This window comes from Anser cygnoides, chromosome 5 (assembly GCF_040182565.1).
Source record: "Anser cygnoides isolate HZ-2024a breed goose chromosome 5, Taihu_goose_T2T_genome, whole genome shotgun sequence".
Taxonomy (NCBI): domain Eukaryota; kingdom Metazoa; phylum Chordata; class Aves; order Anseriformes; family Anatidae; genus Anser; species Anser cygnoides.
This window is the reverse complement of record NC_089877.1, coordinates 47,024,978-47,045,351: the sequence shown is the minus strand read 5'-3', so window position 1 is coordinate 47,045,351 and position 20,374 is coordinate 47,024,978. Positions and strand designations below refer to the sequence as shown.

The following is a 20,374-nucleotide window of genomic DNA, read 5'->3' as shown; positions in this document are numbered from 1 at the left end:
AAATATAATATCTTAAGCAGAGAATAGTTTTCATTTCAAATGCTTCTTTCCTGATTATTACCTATGGATTAAAGTTTGGGTTTACTTTAAATACATGATGAAAATATTCCTGTCAAGACAAATATTTTAATGATGATTTTTTGTGGTTGCTTTTTCTTTAAAAGAAGTCGGTTACTTGAAAGGAGTAGGTTACTTATAGCTTTAGGGTGACTAAAGCTCATATCTTTAGTGTATGTTAAATTAGCTTTCTTTACGGTAATAACTATATATATTTTTAATAAAAAAAAAGCATATATTTGTTTTACCAAAATAAAATTTAAAAAAATGCAGTTTTTATCCCTCTAGGGCAAGTTCCAATTCTTTTGGTTTCTTGAAGAAATAAATAAAAAGCATTGGCAGAGAAACTCCTGAAAAGACTGCCCAAGGGGGAGGAAAGGAAACACCTAAAAACATCATATTACCAAGCACTGAGGTAATCAACCACAACCTGGGAAATGTCAAACAATGGTATTCACCTACCCAAAGATATTGCTGGTCAAGTCCTCAACTGCCATTTACAATCACTAACTAAAACACGGAATATAGCTGTGGATATAAACAAGAGACAAATTAGTATTGGGAAGCTGGGTTTAATAATCCCCTAAAAGAGACCATCTGTTTATAAAGACCCCCTTTTCCTTGATCTCTGACATGTATTCTTAATATAGACACAGCTGGATTTTTTTTTCCACATTTTTTAAACACCCTGCTACTATAAAGTCTACTTATAGCATATCTGGTCAGAGTGTTTGTCTCAAGTTTCAGTTATTATGTAAGCACTCAGGGACAATAAAATTTCACATACAGTCAGCCGGCTTTAAAGTAAGTATTAAACCATCAGACTAACATAAATGCACTTCCTTTATTATTGATGTTCAATACCACTGTACTCTTTAAGTTTTTCTGACTTTTAGCAAATGTTCATTAACATTGGAATAGCTGTCTGTAATTTAGGTTGTTTTCAAGTTCTTGATGCACATTTGGAACTAGAGTTTGTTTTTCTTGTTTTCCTTATTAAATTAGTAGGAAATCACAGTCAATAACAGATATGACATTGACAACCTGACAAGTTAGATGCAGGTATAAAAGACTAAAATGATTCATAGCCTGTGTTTCCAACCCACAGCGGAGAAGAAAAAGGGAAAAAACACCGCTGACTATACACTTCTCACAGATAGAGGTCACTAATGGACTGGATTTGAATCAGTCTGGTAAAAGCCTGAAAGTTATATGAAAGTAATCTAGTGAAAAATGAACTCATTTTGAGATTAAAGAGGCAGCAGAAATGATTAAGAAATAAAGTTCTCACCTTCCTGGAAACAGTATTATCTTAAGTGTGCCTTCTTTCTAGACCTTTAAATAGAAAGTGCAGTACAGGAAAAGCCTGATAGAGACGTTTGTTTGAACTCCTTTTTGTTTTCTTCACTTGCTAAAACCATGTCTCTCCTTCTTTTCCACTGGAAGGGTAGGAAAGTCAGCCCTAATGACATCCTACATTTTGGATGCTGCTATTTTAAACAGTTAAAGCCAAGCACATTCTTGATTCTTGGAGAAAACCATAGCCTATGTAATGCAGATTCCAACTGGGAGGGTGTAGGGTTCCGCAAAGGAGATATGTCTACATCCTAAATCAAACTATCAAGCAGGCCAGGATATAAATGTGACTTGTAACAGTGGCTTAAATTAGATCCAGACTCTCAAAGCCAAACATAGATAACATCTTATACAAAATATAGGGTGTATGTGTGTGTAAGGAGTGAATCTTTTAAGAACGCTGGGTGCATTCCAGCACCACTTCTTGCTACAGCCTGGAACTTTGGGAAAACACTGATGACTGTTCTAGTCACAGGTAGTTTTACAGACGCTGTATTTACACAGTACTCTGACTTGCTTCACCTACAGTACTCCAGGCCTGCACTCTCTTACTTTTAACTGCCTAGCCATCTTATCAGGACAGAGAACAGCACTTTAAATAGCAAATCTCCTACAAATGGTAATGATGTTTGCAATTGCATGTCTCACATCATTTTCGGAAACAAGATCAGTATTAACATTTTAACATCACTTTTGTCACTTAGAAATGTTGACTTTTGAATAGCACCTGTTGTATCGTTTTGATTATGCAAAGATTAAGTCCCAGTGATAACACTGCATACATTGACTCTTTAAAGGAAGAAAAGAGCGGGTAGGGGTATAGGTACAGTACCTTTTAAATGTTTTCCAAAAAAATGCCAGGGTAATTTTTCCCCCCTTCCAAAAACCATGTATTTCTGAAACCAATTCATGAACTGCTTCTGCAAATACGATTGTATAAAGGTGCTCTTGGAGAAAGACAATGTCAGTGAAAGAAGTGATGAATGCAGCCCATGGAAGTTTGGTTTTTGTTTTGTTTTAACCCACGTAGTGATCAATCTCAACCTTTAAACTGGTTTAATTTCCCTGCAAGCACTGAAGTATGATGCAGTAAATAAACCGCTCTTTAACACACACCCTCTTTCTGTGCGCCTGTGTGTGTGTGCGCGTGTGTGCATGTGTGTGTGCGCACACATCTGTATGTGAGACAGAGGTCTGACTTGCTTTAGTGTCTTTTCCTGCTTCTCATGCAAGGAACCTCTACCTTTCTATTCTGCTGAGCTCTGCATTGGAAAAAAAAAAAAAGCGTCTGAAGAAATCTAATCAGTACCTTCCACACACGGTACAGGAATTTACACGGATTTGTGCCTTGGATTTATTAGCTTATTGTAAGCCTTAAAACAGATTTCATCCATTAAAATTAATTAAAAGCTCCTGTTGACTGATTCCCACTACGAAAAGAAGGTGGAGACCCTTACTCTCATACTTTGCTGCTGATTTCTTTATCTTTCATGGGATTTCATCTCATGCTCTCAAGACAGAGGTCTTTTCAGCTGTTTGACTTCTTTTGGCGATCTGTTTTTCTGTTCGCTCTTCCCCTCCCCCTCCCCGTCTCCCCCGCAATATTTGTTGTTGCTTTGCCAGAGATCCCCGTCCAACTCGGCAGGTCTGCGAGGGACTCCTTTGTAGTTAGGAGTTCCGAGCCACCTCGCCCCCACCCACTCACCACCAGCCCCCCGCTCCAGAGGCCGCTGCTGCTGCTGAATCCTCCCCCCGGGCGCAGCTGCCTGCTCTCCCCGTTTTTTCCATCTCTTCACACTTGCCAGCTGAGCCGACTGCCTCCTCCGAGCAAGCCTCGTTTTTTAAAGTTCCCGTTTCTCAAAACCACCTCCCAGATCGTGTCAATGATCGTGCTCGTACACGCGCTCTGACGGTTCTCCTGTAGCAGGAGGAGTGCTCGGCTCCCCTGTCCGGGGGGCAGCGGGCTGGGGGCTGCTTTGGGCAGCCTCCCCTCGGCGCTGAAATGGGGCCGGGGACCCGGGACCCCGCTGCGGCTGCGAGCTCCGAGACCCGCTCCTAACGCGCCCGCTGGCGTAAAATCACCCGCGGCCCCTGCGAGCACTTGCCATTCATAAATTTGTGCGTGCCTGTGCCTGGTGCCGCACTCTCGCAGGCACGGACGGGGCTGTATCGAGGCGGCATTTCTGCCACACGACCTGACCCCGGCTCCTCAACTTCGAGAAGGCAAAGGGCACCGGGTCTTTAAACCGCCCGAGGCTAGGATTACCGGGAAGGAAAAGAGAAATGAAATCCCGACTGTACCTGGCAGTGTCTGGGAATCCCTCGCCGGCACCGATCATAATCCCCCTGCGCGCCTCTGGCCCCCCAAACCAAAACTTTGCCGCCGCTCCTGGCCGGTGGCCGCCGCCCGCCGCGGCCGCCGAGCGCCGCTCCCGGCCGGCCCCGAGGGCCCCGCTCCCCGCCGGCCGCCGCCGCCGCACCGGAGCGGCCCCCGCGCCTCCCGCGCCTTCCTCCGCCCTTACGAGGCAGCGGCATCGTCCTCCCCCCTTCTCCGCCACCTCCTCCTCCGGCGCGCAGCCCGCGGCTCTGGCATCCCCAACGCACTTTCTCGCCTCGGTTCGCTCCTCTTTTCCCCGCCGCTCCTCCTTCTCCGGCAAAAAAAAAAAAAAAAAAAAAAAAAAAAAGGAAAAAAAAATGGAGAAAAAAAAAAGGGGGGGACACGAGTACGCCCGGTCTTGGGGTTGCTTTCTTTCTCTTTTCTCTCTCTGTCCTCTGGAAACGGTGAGAGGATCACAGGATCACATGAGGAGCTGGCACGGAGACCCAGGACCCTTGGAAGTCGGAGGTGGCATCGGACACATATGTGAGTATATGTGTGAGTGCGTGTGGCTGGCTCTCTCCAAGTCCTGCGCCAGCCTTCAGCCGGGATTGCAGGGTGATCTTTGCAGTAATGATGCCTCAGATCTGACTATTCCCTGCTAATGTAAGTCGTGCCTTTTTTTCCTCCCTGCCTGACACCCCAGGGAGATGTTTACAGTAATGAATTCAGTTGATAGCCATCTCTCTCTCTCTCTCTTTCCTGGAGTCCCTCCCACATTTCTAGTTTAAAGAATGCTTGGAAGGCAGGGCTGCAACCTAAAGCTTTCCAAGAGGCAAAGTCAGGCTAGGTTTTCTCTTTTCCTTTCCTTTTTTTTTTTTTTCCCTCCCACTCTTAACCCATTGCTTGCTGACGGCAGTGTAGCGAGCTCCAGCCCTTCGGCATCGCCCCCCTACCCCACAAGCGGGGAACAGAAACCGGCGGGGGGTGCTGCCCGGGGGGTGCGCAGCCCCCGGACACCCTGCGGGCCGGGGCTGCCCGCGCAAGGAAGGTGCGGGAGGGGCTAACCGGGCCCCGCTGCCCGCGGGGTCCGTGGGGGTGTGGGAAGGGAAGGGGGGGGAGCGAGCAGAAGAACTCCCCCAGCTGCAGTCCTAACCCGGAGATGCCCTCGCTAGCGATAGTTACAGTCGTGCTCTGCTCCAACATGGCGATATTTCATGTGCAGCCGCCGCCAAGCCCGCCTCTCCCCCCTCCCCTTCTATCCCTCTCCTTCCCCCCTGCTAACTTTTAGGTGGGTAATAGCAGCACGGAATAAACAGAACACAGAATAAAAGAAAGTCCAGCCCTCAGGGAAGAGACGGACCTCCTTCAGCATTCCATCTGATTTCCATGATCAGTCAGAAAGATTTTAAAACCACTGGAGAAACCACCTTTTGCCCCAAAGCGCTAACAACGCCCCCGTACTAATCCCTTCTGCAGCACTTGCAGTGTGTGTGTGTGTGTGTGTGTGCATCCCAGGTTATCTGCGCTTGTTTCGGGGTAACCCTTCCCCCGCCGCCCAGGTCCCTAGTAAGCTGCTGCCTTGTCCTGACAAGCCCAGGTAAAAGCAAGATTATTTAATGCCGAGAAGCACCTGAGCGATAGGATGCGGCCGGCAAGGTAGGACGTGGAGTGTGCGAAGAGATGAGAATTTGCCTCAAACTCCTCCATTAGTAAAGAAAATGGGCGATACGGCTTTGGCTGCGAGTTACTTTAAGAGAGGGGCTGGGGAGGGATGGAGGAGAGAAGAGGCGAGCTGATCAATGCCATGTGTCGAGGAAACAGAAAAGGCAACTGAAATGCCTCGGGGTTTGCTTCCCCCTCACCCCTGGCTGCGCACTGGCTTGCATGTGCAGCTCAGCCCTACCTCGGGAGCTGAATCACTCGCCATTGTCTCCGCACCTCCTTCGCCCTTCGCTTGGGGAGGGCTGAATTATTCACGCCTCCAAAGCTCAACGAGCCCTGCCGAGGAGCCCGGGCGCGGGGCAGCCCCGGGCGCGGTGCTGCCGGCCCCCGCACCCGCCCCAGGCCCTGCGGGGGGGGGTCTGGCGGAGCCCCCGCGGTCCGTAGCCCCGAGCCGAGTCCCTCCGTGCCCTCACCTACGCGGATGCGGGGCGTGATGGGGGGGCTCGGAAGGGGGAGTGCAGGTAGCCCGGCGAGGGGCGAGGAGCTGAGGGGGAGACCCCGCTCCCCTCTCCCCCCCCGGCGGCATTGCTACCTCGGAGCCAGGGTCTGCTCTAGCCTCCCCTGCGGATGGAGCCCCCGGGCTCTCGGCAGCTCCGCGGGGCTGGGCTGCTCGGGGAGAGCGGGTCTGGCGCGGTGCAGAGCCGCGGGGCCAGCCTCTGCTGCTCCCGTCAAAGAGCCGCGGCTGCTCTCAATTCGAATCTCTGCCTGCAGCTCCCAGCTGGTCCCGAGGGATGAAAAGGAGCAGAAGCCCTGTAGGGTCCAAAGCTGAAAGAACAACCTTTTTCAAGGTTGTTCTGGGTCCTTTTTGACTTTTTCAAGACGTGTCTTTTTTTTTTTCTCGTCTCTTCTTTTATTAAAGCTCTACATACTTTTCAAAGCACTTTTTTACACATGATTTATAGCTCTTTCCTGAAGCTGATGGAAAGCCGGTGCATTTTCTCCTGAAAATTTCCTCTAAGTCTTCTTCATCCTCTCTCCACCCGTCCCTTCTCCGCGTCCCCGATATTACCAACCTGTCGCTAACACGTAAGGCAAAGCAGATCTTTGTTGACCACAGGCATTTCTACCCCCCTGTTCCCCCCGGTCACGGAGGAAAGTGGAAATACGAAAAACTTCTGCCCCACGGGCTCCGAGAGGTTCGGCGGAATTGCGCCTGTCCCCCTCCCTGCCTCTGCCCCTCATCCAGCCCACACTTCAAATTAGGGAAAGAAAGGTGTTCAGGGCACACTTTGGTCAAAGCGAGACCCTGTCAATCCACAGAGAATCAGCGAGCCTTTACCTGCTCCCGCGGAGGTGGCTCCTCCTCGGTCGATCACCCAAAGCCCACCGGGTCCGGCAGGTTGAAAGGGGAGAAAGTGGCAGAACAGCTGGGCTCCGGCATGGTATTGTTTTAAGGATCACCACCAAGGTCTTTCCTTTCCATAGCTGCCAATGATCACCATCACCCCAAGGTTTCTCTCAAGGAAAGGAGGAAGGAAATTTACTTTCCAAGCAGCTGTCCAGCCGGTCACTTGACCCTGACACCCACCGATGACTCCGAGGAACACCCCGCTGCAGCGGTTAAATGCCTCGTAATTTCCTTTCTTCTCTTTCCCCCGGCGGCTCCGGCGCAACGCCACCGAGCGATCTTATCGCCGTGTGATCATTATTCACCGGTGACAACCAGAGATGCTGAGCTCCTAAGTGAGGGCGACAGATTTCAAGCGCGGGGCTGCGGCGTGCCCAGCCTCAGACATATTCTTCCTCAAACTTTGCCTAGCAAGCAAGCCGGCGGCTTAACCCTTTGCAGCCCCTTCTGTCGCACGGGCACCGGGACCTCAGCGCACGGGGGTGCGCGTACTCGCGAGCAGCCGCAGCACAGGCGGCCGCGGGGCTGGGGACGTTTTATTACGTGTCATTTTCGATTCTCGATGATTTTCAATTGAAACAAATCAGAACCGCCAACTCTGGGGAGCAGTTGGAGAGCTGAGTACTGCTCCTCTGCGGTTAGGGACTGGAAAAAATCCTCTCGGCAAAGCAGATCTCATGGGGACTCACCTGCCGTCCCTACTTTGTCACCGAGTCTGGTGTGGAAACTGTCACATGCGGCGTATGGAAACCTCTCACATGAGCGTATACAGAGCTGCTGCACTTTCCTCAGCTTGATGTGGCTAAAAGTACATATCTGAAAGTGCTATTTCACTCAGACCCTCGGATTCATCTCGTTTACAGGTTACTAATAACAGCAGAGAAAGGAGCAAGCAGCATATTTCCACGGAGAAAAAAAAAAAAAAAAAGTCTTTTTCACACATGCACTTTGTAGTCAAAGGAAATATTTACCACCACCAAACTCCAGCACGTCAGAACGATGAGAAAAGCAGAAAAAAGCAGAAGAAAGCCTTAAAATGAAGAAAAAAAAAAAAAGTGCAATTCAAAGATGAAATGAAGTGCACGAAAGCTTTCCAAACTCAGTACCACCAGCTCGGAGCCTGATGTCAAGACAACGCTGTAGCGCTGTAATGCGAAGTTGTAGAGAGGACAAAAGGAAATCAACGAACTCCATTGGCTTTCTAATATTCATATATATATCTTTTCAGTAAGTTGTGATGACTGTCACGCTTCCCTGTCTTCTCCCCTCCGCCCCCCCCCCACCAAAAAAAAAAAAAAAAAGGGGGGGGAGGATGGGGAGGATGCTCTAACTGCAGCTGAACGACACTGAGAGCCTCGAGGTGGGATGGAGCACTCAGAGCTCCTACCAGAGCCCCCCTGGTCACACAGTGTGGAAGGACACAGAGGCAGACACGGTGCGTGTGGAGGAGGATCTGAGTTCTATCTTTATTGAAGGTGTTAAGACTGGCCAAGGATGAAAAATCCTGTAATAAGCAAAGGGGTAGGAAAAAAAAAAAAAAAAAACCTGACTGCTCGCTCTCCCACATTTCTGAACTTCGAATTAAAGCGTGACAGGCGAATAAACCTCCTTAGAAGAACATCCCACCCCCTAAAACATAATAAAAAATACTTAAAAAAAAAAAAAAAGGCGGACCATTTACAGGTTGCCCGTAGTCATCCTGTTCCTAACAACGGGTGACATGGGGTGACAGCCTGGCCAGACCCGCCCGCCCGCGGTCCCGCAGGCAGGAGCGCCGCCTGCACGTCCCGCGGCGCGGCCAAGGTGGCAGCAGAGCACAGCGCTCGGCAGCCGCCGCGGCAGAAACTTCCCCCATTTTCTCCCTTCAACGCCCTCCGTTTAGACTGCTTCCCCCACCCCCACCCCTCAATTATTAATCTTAGTTATAAGTCTGATTACTTGGACTTCAAACAGTTTTTTTTTCCCTACTATAACTATGTGAAAGTTTTATTTATTTATTTATTACCGAACTGCTTTGCATGATTGAAAGGCTGTAAACTGAAAGGGGAACACAGAAATTATTCTCTTTAAATTATCACTGATTATATGAGATGGATAGCCTGGAGTGATGGTCCACTGATCCGTAATACAACCTCACTTATTTTAAAGAGGATGTGAAATAGGATAACATAAAAAATATTAAGAAACTAAAAGTGTCTTTTTTATAAGTGACTTTTTTTTTCAGATATATTGTTAGAATGATTGCTGCTGCTTGCAAGAGAGAGGGTAAAAGGAGCTGGGAGTAGTTCTGTAACTGGGAGGCTGGTCTAAAATAAACTATTTTTTTTCCATTTTTTGTCAATAATGGCAAATTTTGTATCAGGCCTTAAATTCATACAGCCAACAGACAGAAAAAAAACACAACATGAATTCTTCATCAACTTTTTCCAAAATCAATTTCTTATTCAAAAAATATTTGAGGAAAGGGAGGAAAGATGAAGGAAAGGAAAAGAAAGGGAGGGAAGGGAAGGGAAGGGAAGGGAAGGGGGAAGGGAAGGGAAGGGGGAAGGGAAGGGAAGGGAAGGGAAGGGAAGGGAAGGGAAGGGAAGGGAAGGGAAGGGAAGGGAAGGGAAGGGAAGGGAAGGGAAGGGAAGGGAAGGGAAGGGAAGGGAAAAAGCCTTTAGAATGGTAGACCAATGAGCTGTTGAGATATTATTATATTCTATCTGGAATTCTACACAAGTTGAAAGGCTGAAAGTGTTCTTTTCCATCTTAATGAAACAAATCAAACACTTTGATTAGAACTACTTTAAACTGGAGAAAAAAACACACCCAACTTGTATTTTCTCTGAGCTCTCACTTTTATAGTGACCTTAAAATGAATATATCATACTGGTTCTGAAGCAGGCTTTGGCAGATTTTGTGATGTAACTCAAATGGTAAATTTCTACCATTTTGAAATGCAGGGATTGGATTTCATGTCAAACTAAAACTGAACTTTGTAAAAGTATGCATAATGCCTTGGGATGTCACACTTCATAGCCATGACCTAGCAGAGGCTTTCCCTTCTTCACTCCAAGAGATTTCTGCATTTAGCTTTTGACAGTATCATGAAAAACTATTTCTAAGGATTGCCTTTGGCCATCCTTCTCTGCCTTGTCCCAGGTGACACAGGAATTGGGAGTCTTGTATATCTCTTTTAGTCTGTAAGACAGAGGAGGAGGATTTAAGATTTTCTATTTCTAGCCTCTTTGTCAAGTTGATTTCCAATAAAACTAGGAAACAAGCTGGTCAAAATAAGCTGAAAATCTTTTTTTTTTTTTTTTAATTTTTCTTCCACTTCTGAACGCCTTAGTGACTCATGTCAAATGTTGTTCAAAATAGATCCACCCAGATGCCATCTCATGGCAGACACATTGGAAATAGGTAAATAGGCAAGACAGAAATACTTGATTATAACATTTTATTATATTTAAAAAAAAATCTGTATTTTTCTGACCACACTTGGTGACCAAGGAAAGTCATGTCAAATCAAATTGCATATTATGCCATCTCAATTTTAAGTTAAAAGTCTATAAAGGAGATAAAATTCTACATATAAATTGCTGATAAATAAATCATCTTATTTTTCATGCTGAAAACAGTTGCAAAAATATAGATGAATCCAACCAACAAGTAATTGCATCTGATGAAATTTAGGTCATCCAAATGGCTAAATCATAATGGTCATAACAACAACCTGGCCCTCATTTAACATTGTTATGCATTGTGTTTTTATTTATTTATTTAATGTATGCAAATTACAAAGGAAAAATAGAAAGGCAAGAAAAGCAATTGGCTGAAATCAACACATATAGTAACAAACAATCAAACAAACAAAACAGTTTATTTATAATAGGCCTATCTACTTACTAGGCTGGTGGGATTGGAAAGCATAAGTAGAATCTTGCAAATAGTATAAAAATGGTCCACATAAATTGTTTCTTTAACAGATTCTAAGCAAAATCATTAAGGTCCTTTACATTGACATAGCCAGCTTTTAAAATAATGTGTGTTTGTTTGTTTGTTTTAATCTCTGGTTCTGTGACTGAACCTTTGCCTTTTTGGAAAAAAATGCTTATACTTCTATCAGAGGTATTCTAGCTGCACTATATAGAACTGAAAAAGCACCTCAGTGGCACTGCATTCATTAAGTTTCATGTTATGCATTCATCCCTCTTCTTTCATTTAAAGTGGAGAAGGCTAGAAAGCAGACTATCAATTTACTCTAGAAAAAAGTGTCACTTTCTGATCACAAGGCCATCTGCCCTATCTCCCAACAGACCTCAAGAGCTCACACATTATAATATTTTTCTGATTAAAAAAAAAAAAAAAGATTTGCTTGTACTTTCTTATCCACAAGTTCAGCAAACTAAAATCATTCTTTCCCTTCCATCTCTGTCAAGACCATTTCTGTAACTTTTTGTATTTTCAGGGGGACTGTTGCAATTATGGAAGGGTCTCTCTAATGATCTAAGAGGATCCATTTTTCTTTCAGCTCAATAAACATGACAGGATGGTTTTTAGAATTACGAGGGTTTATAGAAGTCGGACAGGAGAAAATTATTTTAAAATAATTAGCCCAGGCAAAGTCTTTCAATATAATTTAAAGAGAAAGCATGAAAAAATGCTAAAATTTATAATACAGACCTCAATTATGTCTACAGACCCAGACCTCATAGCACAACTCTTATAGCTGTTTTTATCAATTTCCATGGAGCACCTCACAAAAGATTAGCAAACTTTTTACTATGATATTTCAAAAATACTACTCTATCTGCTAAATGTTGTTAACTGTCTTTCCATTCTAGTATAAACTAATTATTTGTGATAGGATACAAAGAAGAATGTGGATTTTCTATTACAATTTATTGACTTTTGCTTTTTCTGAATTAATCCCTTGATTATGATGAAGACAATGCCATTTTGTGAAGCCTTTTCTAATTCTTCCTGTTTATTTTAGAACATATCACTGTAAAAGTGATAGGTGAAAAAATAAAATTAGTTTCAATTACCTAAAGAAGAATGTATAAAGACATTATCCTGACATTATCCATCAAGGATCAAGAATTAGAGGATACATGATTACACCTCTAAACTCAGAAATGAATGAGAAAGAATCTCTGTATGCTGCTCCACCAGAAGGTCCCCTTTGCAGGGGCTATTACTTGAGGGCTGAAAAACACATCACCATATACAGACTGAACACCTGAAAGGAAATTGGGAAAAAAAAATAATACCTTCAGAAGGACTAGGCAGATGGTATCTGTTTTGAATCCTGATAAATTGGCAGTAAACATTCAGGTCTTTGAGAAGATTCTGAGGCAGTGAAAATATCTTGTGAAACTGTTTTGCTCTTCAGCAGTGCAAAGCACCTACAACACAGATTTGTGGACTAAGGTGAATAGAAAGGGTGTCACAGCGGTCAACAACTCTTCATCAATTTCAAAACATAGGACACCAACTTAATTTATTTTTTTAGTCCTAAACTTATTCTTAGTTAGTGAAAGACAAGCTTATGCCACATAATTAGATCTCTTTATAAACAGGAAGTTATTGCCTTTTAGACTTAGGGGAAGCATTAGTAGAAGCAAGAGGATTGCTGATGAGATCTAGTGAACCAGTGAAAGTCTTAGCACCAGTCCAGGTAATCATTGCCTGCTGGCAAACAAATAAAAGGGATTTGCTTTAATGAGCAGTTCACACTATGTGGAATACAGCAGAAATTCACTGGTGATAGGCATGAGGCTACTTACTAAATTGATGCTATGAAGAATATTTAGTTGCTGGTACCAAATGATTTCTTTCTTTGGTACCCATTCTGTGGGAAAATCGTGTAGATTTTTTTCACTGGTGGGATACTGAAGGAACCTGTCTAGTGAGAAAAAAAAATATAATTAAAAATTACACCAGGATTGCAAGCTTAGGGTGAGTTTAAATCAGGTAGTGGTGGTTGTTAGGACAAACAGGACCTACTTTTTTCATCTTGTAGTCTTTGCAGTTCCCAAGATCTTGAACTGTCCCTGGAGAATGATGTTTATCAGCTTCATATGTGCTATATTCATTTGACCTGTGAGACAGTGCTGGTCATCTTGTAAAAAGAAAACAGCTGTATGCAAAAATAGCATGGGGGAGGGTGTTTTTGTGTGTATATATATATATATATATATATATTTCAATTATCTTGCTGAATTTCTAAATGAGTATTTTCAGTCTGCTTATTTGTCACTTTTGACTCAATGAGTTTTCTCTTCAGTTAATGTTACTTACCTGGTGGTGACAAATTTCACTTGAAATAAATCATGGGCCTATTTAGTTAAAGAGTCTACACATACAATGTGCAAGGCATAGTCAGGAGTATACCCCCAGGATAAATTGAACTTTTTACTTGCATCATAAAATGATCTTCCTTTCTGTGCCTCAGGCAAAAGTAATGCTAAGAAGTTAAACTATTCTTTTGGTAGGGTTAGAGAAGGCAATGAAACCCTCCCTGAAGAGCATCAAGCAGTTTGAGTGTGTAACAGTTTATTGTTGACATTTAGTGGGTCCAAACAAAATGAGCTAGAGAGAGAAGAGTTTTCAGGAAATGACTCCTCCATTTTATTTCTGAAGCATATGCATGGTTGTCAGCATTCATTCAGCAGAGGGAAAGATTTCTACAAGCTCAGAGACGAGCTGGGTTTTCACTATAGGAACATCTTTGGAGTTTGCTTCATGCATTTTATTTATTTATTTATTTATTTTTCACACAGTGAGACTCAACCACTGTTGAATAAATGGGCTAACTATGTACTTTCATTGTCATCAGTCTTGGATTTCTCTGGACTTGCTGTTGGCTATTCAATATTGTTATGACCTGTCTTTGTGTCCTCATGATTACTGGCTTATTGAGATGCCTGGCAACCCCAGGCAGAGGCAGTGCCCTCACCTCACCTCGTCATGCAGTGAGAGGTAGGGAGGGCAGAGCAGGATGCTCGGGACAGGGTCTATTACCAGTCCCAGATGGAGCACGGTGGTCAGTCAGGCTCTGGATCCACTCAGGACACAGGACTGCAGACAGGACTGGAGACAGGCTATCATGTATATCCAGGGTATATTCAGAAGACGGGACTAGAGACTTGCACACCACTAGCAGTGCTCAGGTCAGGTGTGGGTGCCAGCCTTGAGCTGACATGAAGCCACTCCACTAGGAGAGGGAGCTTCCTCCCTGTGTGGGAGCTCCCTGGGGAGGATGAATCTAGACAGGGCCTATGTATGCCTCCAAGACCTAAATTGAGGTGGTTTAACCAAATACTGCTCAAAACTCTGTCACGCTCATGTACTTTTAGCCCAGCAGGTGTTACTCAGACATCGTCTTGAACCTCTGCAAGTTGACAGCAAAAGCCATAGTAACACTGACCAGAGTCAATTTTCAACTTCATTTTCTGGGTTAAGCTGTAAACTGGTAACCATCAGGAGTTCCTACCAGTCTGAGAGAGCTCTTCCTATTGAGGGAAATGAGAAAAGAGAAGAGTGGACAGCTGGGGAAGGTAGCAACTTCAACCAGCCCTGCTTGATCTGCCACTGCAAATCTTCAAACAAACACTAACAAAGCTAACCATTTTACCAACCCATACAAAGTAAATAAGATAATTACTGGAAAAAAAGAAATTCCTAATTGATATTATTTTAGATTCCACATCATATTTTAGATTGCCATCACAAATTTGCACTAGAAATGAAGTGTTTGATTCTCATGATTTTCAAGTGCGTGAGTGAGAAAGGATTGGAGCTAGCAGTTAAAGTTTCACCTCTCTTCTTTTTACTGCTAAGGTTGTATTTACACTTTTGTTTTGTTTCATTTGTTTGTTTGCTTGTTTTCCATGCACTAAGCTGGCCAGAAATACTGGACTATGTTTATGTCATATGATATCTGAACTAAAAAGTGTACTGAGCACTCTTTATTACCCATACCCTCAGGACCTGGTCTACAGTCACTTAGCTTGGGCTCTCATAGAATTGATTTGACTTAGCTAGGCTTATTCTAGATTGGCAGGGGATAATATTAAACAATTTATCAGCTCCTAGGAAATCTGTCCTTGGAGACATGGGAGTAGATCCTTTGGTAATATCTCCTCTATAGTCATCCTAAAAATGTGGGCATGAAGTTTCTTCCTATGGATTGGGTTACAAATCTGGTTACTTGTACAAATCTATACCTCTGAGATACACGTGGGTAAAAGAGTCTCCTGTTTTTGCAGTGAAAACTCTATCAAGTCAGCTGATTCAGATCACACCAGCTGCACAACTTTTGATGCACTGAATCAAAGAATTGGTACAGCTATGCCAACACCTTTCTACTTCTGGCCAAGCCATTTTTTGACACTTTAGAGAAATGTGGAAAAAAAATCCATAAAACACCTGGCCAATTGTTCATGTTACATATGTTTATTAAAAAGTTATGGATGAAGAATCACAAGTCAGGGAAACTGATGATCTTTTACTAGTTGAGTGCTCAGAAAGACACCTTGCATTTAACAGTATGTGAAGAAACTCTTTTGTTTCTCACTATTTTTCTAAATGCTGATACTTTATGAAGCATGTGCATACTAATTCACAGACATACACAATTGGATGATTAAGACTCATTAAATGCATTGATTTGTCTTTCTTCTTTCTGTTTCTTATCAGTAATTAATGATGCATGATGACTCGCCTCCCAGTTTTTTCATCTGTTTTCATCTATATTCCTCATATTTTATCATGAACAAAGAGAAGTTTTGTGCCATGAAGGCTCATCAAAGTCATAATTATATTTCATTCATCTGCATTGAACTGTCTGTCATCTGTTAGCATTTTGAATGCTCTGTATGTCTTTCTGCACTTGTCTGCATTCTTCCTCATTATTATTTACTCCTCCTCAACCATCCATTATGGATTACTGCTTTCTGATTTTTTTATTTATTTTTTTTTTTAATTATCATCTGTGTTTGTAACCTTCTAGCAGTTACAACCCAGATATATCAGTAGTGGTGTTCTTTATTATTATTTTATTTTTATTTTTATTTTTTTTATCTTTCCCACATTTAGCAAGTGTATTAAAACACAGTGTTCATACCTTTAACAGTAATGTCTATCTATGATACCAGTATGCCAAAACAAGGGAGGGATCTTGGGACTAGGGATCTGTCATGTCCCACAAGTGTCTACACATTTTTTCCAAGTCTTTTACGCTCTGGACACTGTCTCTGACATAGCATAAAACTCAAAAGCATTCTAAATTCCATGCTGTAAGCAATTTCTTTTGTGATGTAAAATCAGCAGCAGATAATGACTAGATTGGTGGCCACAAGGAGGTAAGGACTGTTGATGATGATTTTCATACTTTTTATTATATAACATATTGTTTTAATTTGTTATTTTGTTTTAAGTGATTCTCTTACTTTTTCTTTTCCGTGTAACTTCTTATGCTTTTCTTTGAGATCTTTGTCCTCCTAGATACCTGTTTCATCATTTATTATATCTTAAATATATATATATAGTTCATGTTATCACCAAGACTGTCTTTTTATACATACATAACACCTGACAAAGCTAAGTCCCAAAAGGCAATTTTCAACTTAGAAGAAGAATATGAATTTTAAAGATTTGCTTTGAAGGAAATAAATGTCAAAAGCATTAATTGTGGGCTGTACAGATACTGCATTCCTTATCTGTAAAACGGGACAAATGAACATAATTTCCTTCACAAGGAAATCGTTCTCATGAGTTATCAGATTCATGAAGGTTATCAGGCAGAAGGTTCATGCAGAAATATAAAAAAGTATATGCTTCATTTTTCAGATTATTGACTGATCTTCACTGATGTAACTTAAGCAGAGTCAGTGAAAATATGATGATTTATACAAAAGGAAAACATGACTGCACATGGGTTTCTCTTCTCTTCTCTTCTCTTCTCTTCTCTTCTCTTCTCTTCTCTGGACCCTACTAATGATCTGATTAAATACATATATATATATATATATATATATATTTCATTCACCTACTTATAAATGATGATCAAATGACATATTAACCTTCTTTTCACTGGTGAAATGAATTAATCTCCTTAACTCACTTAACTAATGAAATACTTTTTTTTTCTTCAACACTCTTTTGTTGGTTACCAGTTCCTTGTCAACTACAGCATCACCCACCCACACATCCCAGCTGACACTGTTTCATTTTCCATCCAAAGCAGTGGAGTGCATCACCTGTTATCAATACTGCCATTCATTCTCAAGAAATGATCAAGAAAAAGGTACTTATCCAAGATTATTGGCAGCTATCCATGTTTGAAAGATTAAGGAATTCTACTTGTATTCTACTTCCTGAGCTTCATCTGCATATACTATGATATGACTTTGGAGAAACTTCTGAACTTTCTCTAGAAACAGCTGGTCACACAATGGGGATAGAACAAGTTTGTGGTATTGCCTAGGTAGCCTGCAAAATGGATGATTTCCAACTTCAGCAGTCAGAAGGAGCTCCTTTATTCTGTCCCTCTGGGCTACAGACAGGACTGTATCTCTGACTTCACATGTCCTTGCTTCTCCCCTGTTCTGTAGCAAACTGTCAGTTTTTCATCCAGCCTTTTCATAGCCTGCTTCTTCCTGCCATTTAATTAGCCTTGCCAATGTAATAGCACATTCAAGGCTTTTGACTGACTCTTTTTACTGCCATTTAATTACCTTTGCTAGCTTTCACCTCCTTTCTTCCAATGGATTGACTGCTCCATTGCTGCCACTTGCATAATTGAGGTTGTTATTTTATTCATGCTGTGTTATTTTATTCTATGCTGTGGTATGCTGTGGATTAACTCTTTCTTACTATTAGTTCTTAAGTTTGATTTATTTATTTCTTCAAAGGACTTAACTCTTGCCATGCTACCTGCTTCTCCCTTCTTGTACTCATTTTCCTTATTTCTTCTAGTCTATCCTTTGTTAACTTCCCCTTATCTTATCCCCGTAATCTCAAACCGCAATCACTAAGCGTAATGTAATAAGCACAAAGGACTGTTCCGTTATAAAAGAAAATGAAAAACATCAGGGAAAATACTCCACTTAATCTCTGCCCCTGTATTACAGCCATTTTCACCCCTGCAGAACAGATAGCAAATGACAGCAACCTTTAACTTTGCCCCATCTTGCCCATAGGCAAAGCTAGATTGAAGTGGAAAACAAGGAACGGTGTAGCCTAGCAGACATGCATATTTTTCAGAAATTACATATACTTGCATGCTTGTGTGTGTTTTTCCCACAAACTATATTTTCCCATAGAAGTTGCTCTCCCTGTGTTACAACCAGGGCTTTGTTGTATATAAATGCAGCACATGGCATACCAGGGCCTACCACAGTCTTCACACTCAGTTCTGCTTAGTAATGGGAGGTGAAAGCAAAAGACCCATTCCAGCTTATTTAGCTGACAGCACAGTTTAGAGCAACTGTTTGCTTGATGGGTTATTTCTACAGCCTCTACACGTAACAGTAAATTCCACGTGTTTTGGCCTCTCCTGTTCCTGCCACGCTCCTGTGAGGGAAGTTTATGAGAGGACCAGGCCTGGGCCTGCGACAGCTGTATGCTAAAGAGAGATTGAGTTGGAGGCAGAATGTGGCTGCATTCACCAAATCAGGGGAAGAGCTCTTGACTGGAATGGGCCCTGCAGCATTTTTGGTCACACTTCCCGAGTCCTTCCTGATAACAGTAAGCCTATGTTGTGACTGAAACTTTAAATAAATACCTACTGATCATTCACTGGAACATAAAGGAATTTTGGGGATAAAATTAACACGTGATCTGTTATACATTTTTGGACTGTATTGGACATATTTTGGGTTTGTGCTTAGAGAGTATGGAGAAGACCTTTTAAAAGGAGGTAGGCCTCACTGTCTTCATCTAAACAGGTCATCTAGCTTGTGTATTTTCTGCATATGTCTGTGCCTTCTCCCTCCTCATCAGCTCCTCCCTCCGGGGTGAAAGAATGACAGTATGGCTGATGGCACCACAGCTGATTTAAAAGCTATTAGCAGAATAAACCCCCCTTAAAGAAAAAGATGCAGAAAACAGGCTGTGAGATAAACTATTTGTGCAACCTTCAGTGGAAGTGTGAGGGGAAGACCGAGAAAATCAAAGACATGAAAAGTAAAAAGTGTGAGGTAGGTACAGAGGGAAGTTTGGGACCAGTGGACAGTCTGAAAGCTGTTTCATATTCATTGTGAATCAGTGTGCTGTTGATCAGCACCCTGTCTTTTCCTTCTCCCCATTGAATGTACTTTTCAAACCATGAACAGGACAAACTAATCTCTTTTCACTGTTAAATATAAGTCAAGGTGTTTGCTTTATTTCCTTTTGTAATGTAGTATTTTGTGAAAATTTTTCATTATTCCTTTCAAGCATAGGCAGGCATCTTCATCCACACCTATGTATAGTGTACATATGTATGTATACACAAATAAATATATCAGTATAGCAAGGGGTCTGCGTATATTGGAACAATCTTTAAGCCAAATTCAACATTCATACAACTTGTCTTCCCACGTTATCCTAGTGTAATCAATGTCTGTTTGGATTAAGCAAGTAAGAAAAGGTTTACATTGATAGCAACTGTGTATTTTTTTTAGATCTCATAAAAACATGCTGATGAGTGCAGCATGTGTGTATTTTTGGAACTGGTGAGTAAAAAGATGCGTTATCAAAAAGTTGCTGCTGTGATCTCAGAAGATCCAGTGACATTATGTTTAATTGTGCACCTGCAATTTACATACATTTCTGGAGGTTTGTAATAATATTCAGGTTCAGCATTATTTTTCATAAGTATGTTTGACTTGCAACTGAAGAGTAAATAGAATTAAAAGAAAAATGCAGAAGTGTAAAGTATATAATATATGCAAATAGAGGAATATCATGTTGTGACTGGATATGTACTTACACAATGAAGAATTATGGCTCTTCTGGCCTATTGAGTGAAACAAAAATGCATTTCTTAAAGCATTCCAATAGTACTTTCACAGTATTATGGGGGAAATGAGCTAATTACTACTAAGGCTGTTTAAATGAGTTCCCTGTATATATTTACCTGAGAGATTCATGCTGTTTGAGAGGAATTTTCAGCAATTATTATTTAACCTCCTAAATAATGTCCTTTTTAGTTCTGCTGGAAAAGGAATAGGCTGGAAAGTCATAAGCAAGGCTTTAATTTAATTCAGTTACTTAATTAAAGATAAACAAAATTTTAAGATCATTCACACTTCAAAAACAAAATGCAGCAAACCCAAAGAGAAAGAGGTATATTAAAAGGAAACTCAGTGAGCCAGAGATCTAAAGATTTGTGAAATATGGTTCTGATGGGCAGAGGTATTAAGAAGCGTATGATCCGTTATGTTTGGCTTGGCTGGCACAAATGTCTTTGACATAGTCATTCCAAAATGTGCTGTGACTAAAATAATTTATTTTACTTGGTGGGAAATTACCATGACCTAGAAGAGGAAGAGTAGAGTTTATTCAGAGTAATGCATAACAACTTTAATAGCGCTTTA

At 42.1% G+C, this 20,374-nt stretch overlaps 2 protein-coding genes across 10 annotated transcripts in view; one reads left to right on the top strand and one right to left on the bottom strand.

Annotated features, from left to right (window-relative positions):
* The window catches only part of FLRT2 (fibronectin leucine rich transmembrane protein 2), a 61,583-nt gene extending 54,698 nt beyond the window's left edge, over positions 1-6,885 (bottom strand). For 2 of the 9 annotated variants that reach the window (XM_048070432.2, XM_048070434.2), the window contains exons 1-2: positions 3,715-3,853; positions 520-585 (exon numbers count right to left, since the gene is read on the bottom strand). The gene's annotated coding sequence lies outside the window, so the exon portion shown is untranslated. Of the gene's footprint in view, positions 1-519; positions 586-3,714; positions 3,854-4,017; positions 4,131-6,734 lie in introns of those variants that run through there. The other 7 variants (XM_013182691.3, XM_013182697.3, XM_066998221.1 and 4 more) reach the window with 6 other exon arrangements.
* Positions 3,301-9,310, top strand: LOC106036976 (uncharacterized). Its single transcript, XM_013182704.3, has 2 exons — positions 3,301-4,276; positions 6,881-9,310. The coding sequence occupies exons 1-2, from the start codon at positions 3,697-3,699 to the stop codon at positions 7,378-7,380; spliced, it is 1,080 nt and encodes a 359-aa protein (XP_013038158.3). The 5' UTR covers positions 3,301-3,696; the 3' UTR covers positions 7,381-9,310.
* Positions 9,311-20,374: the final 11,064 nt, after the last annotated feature.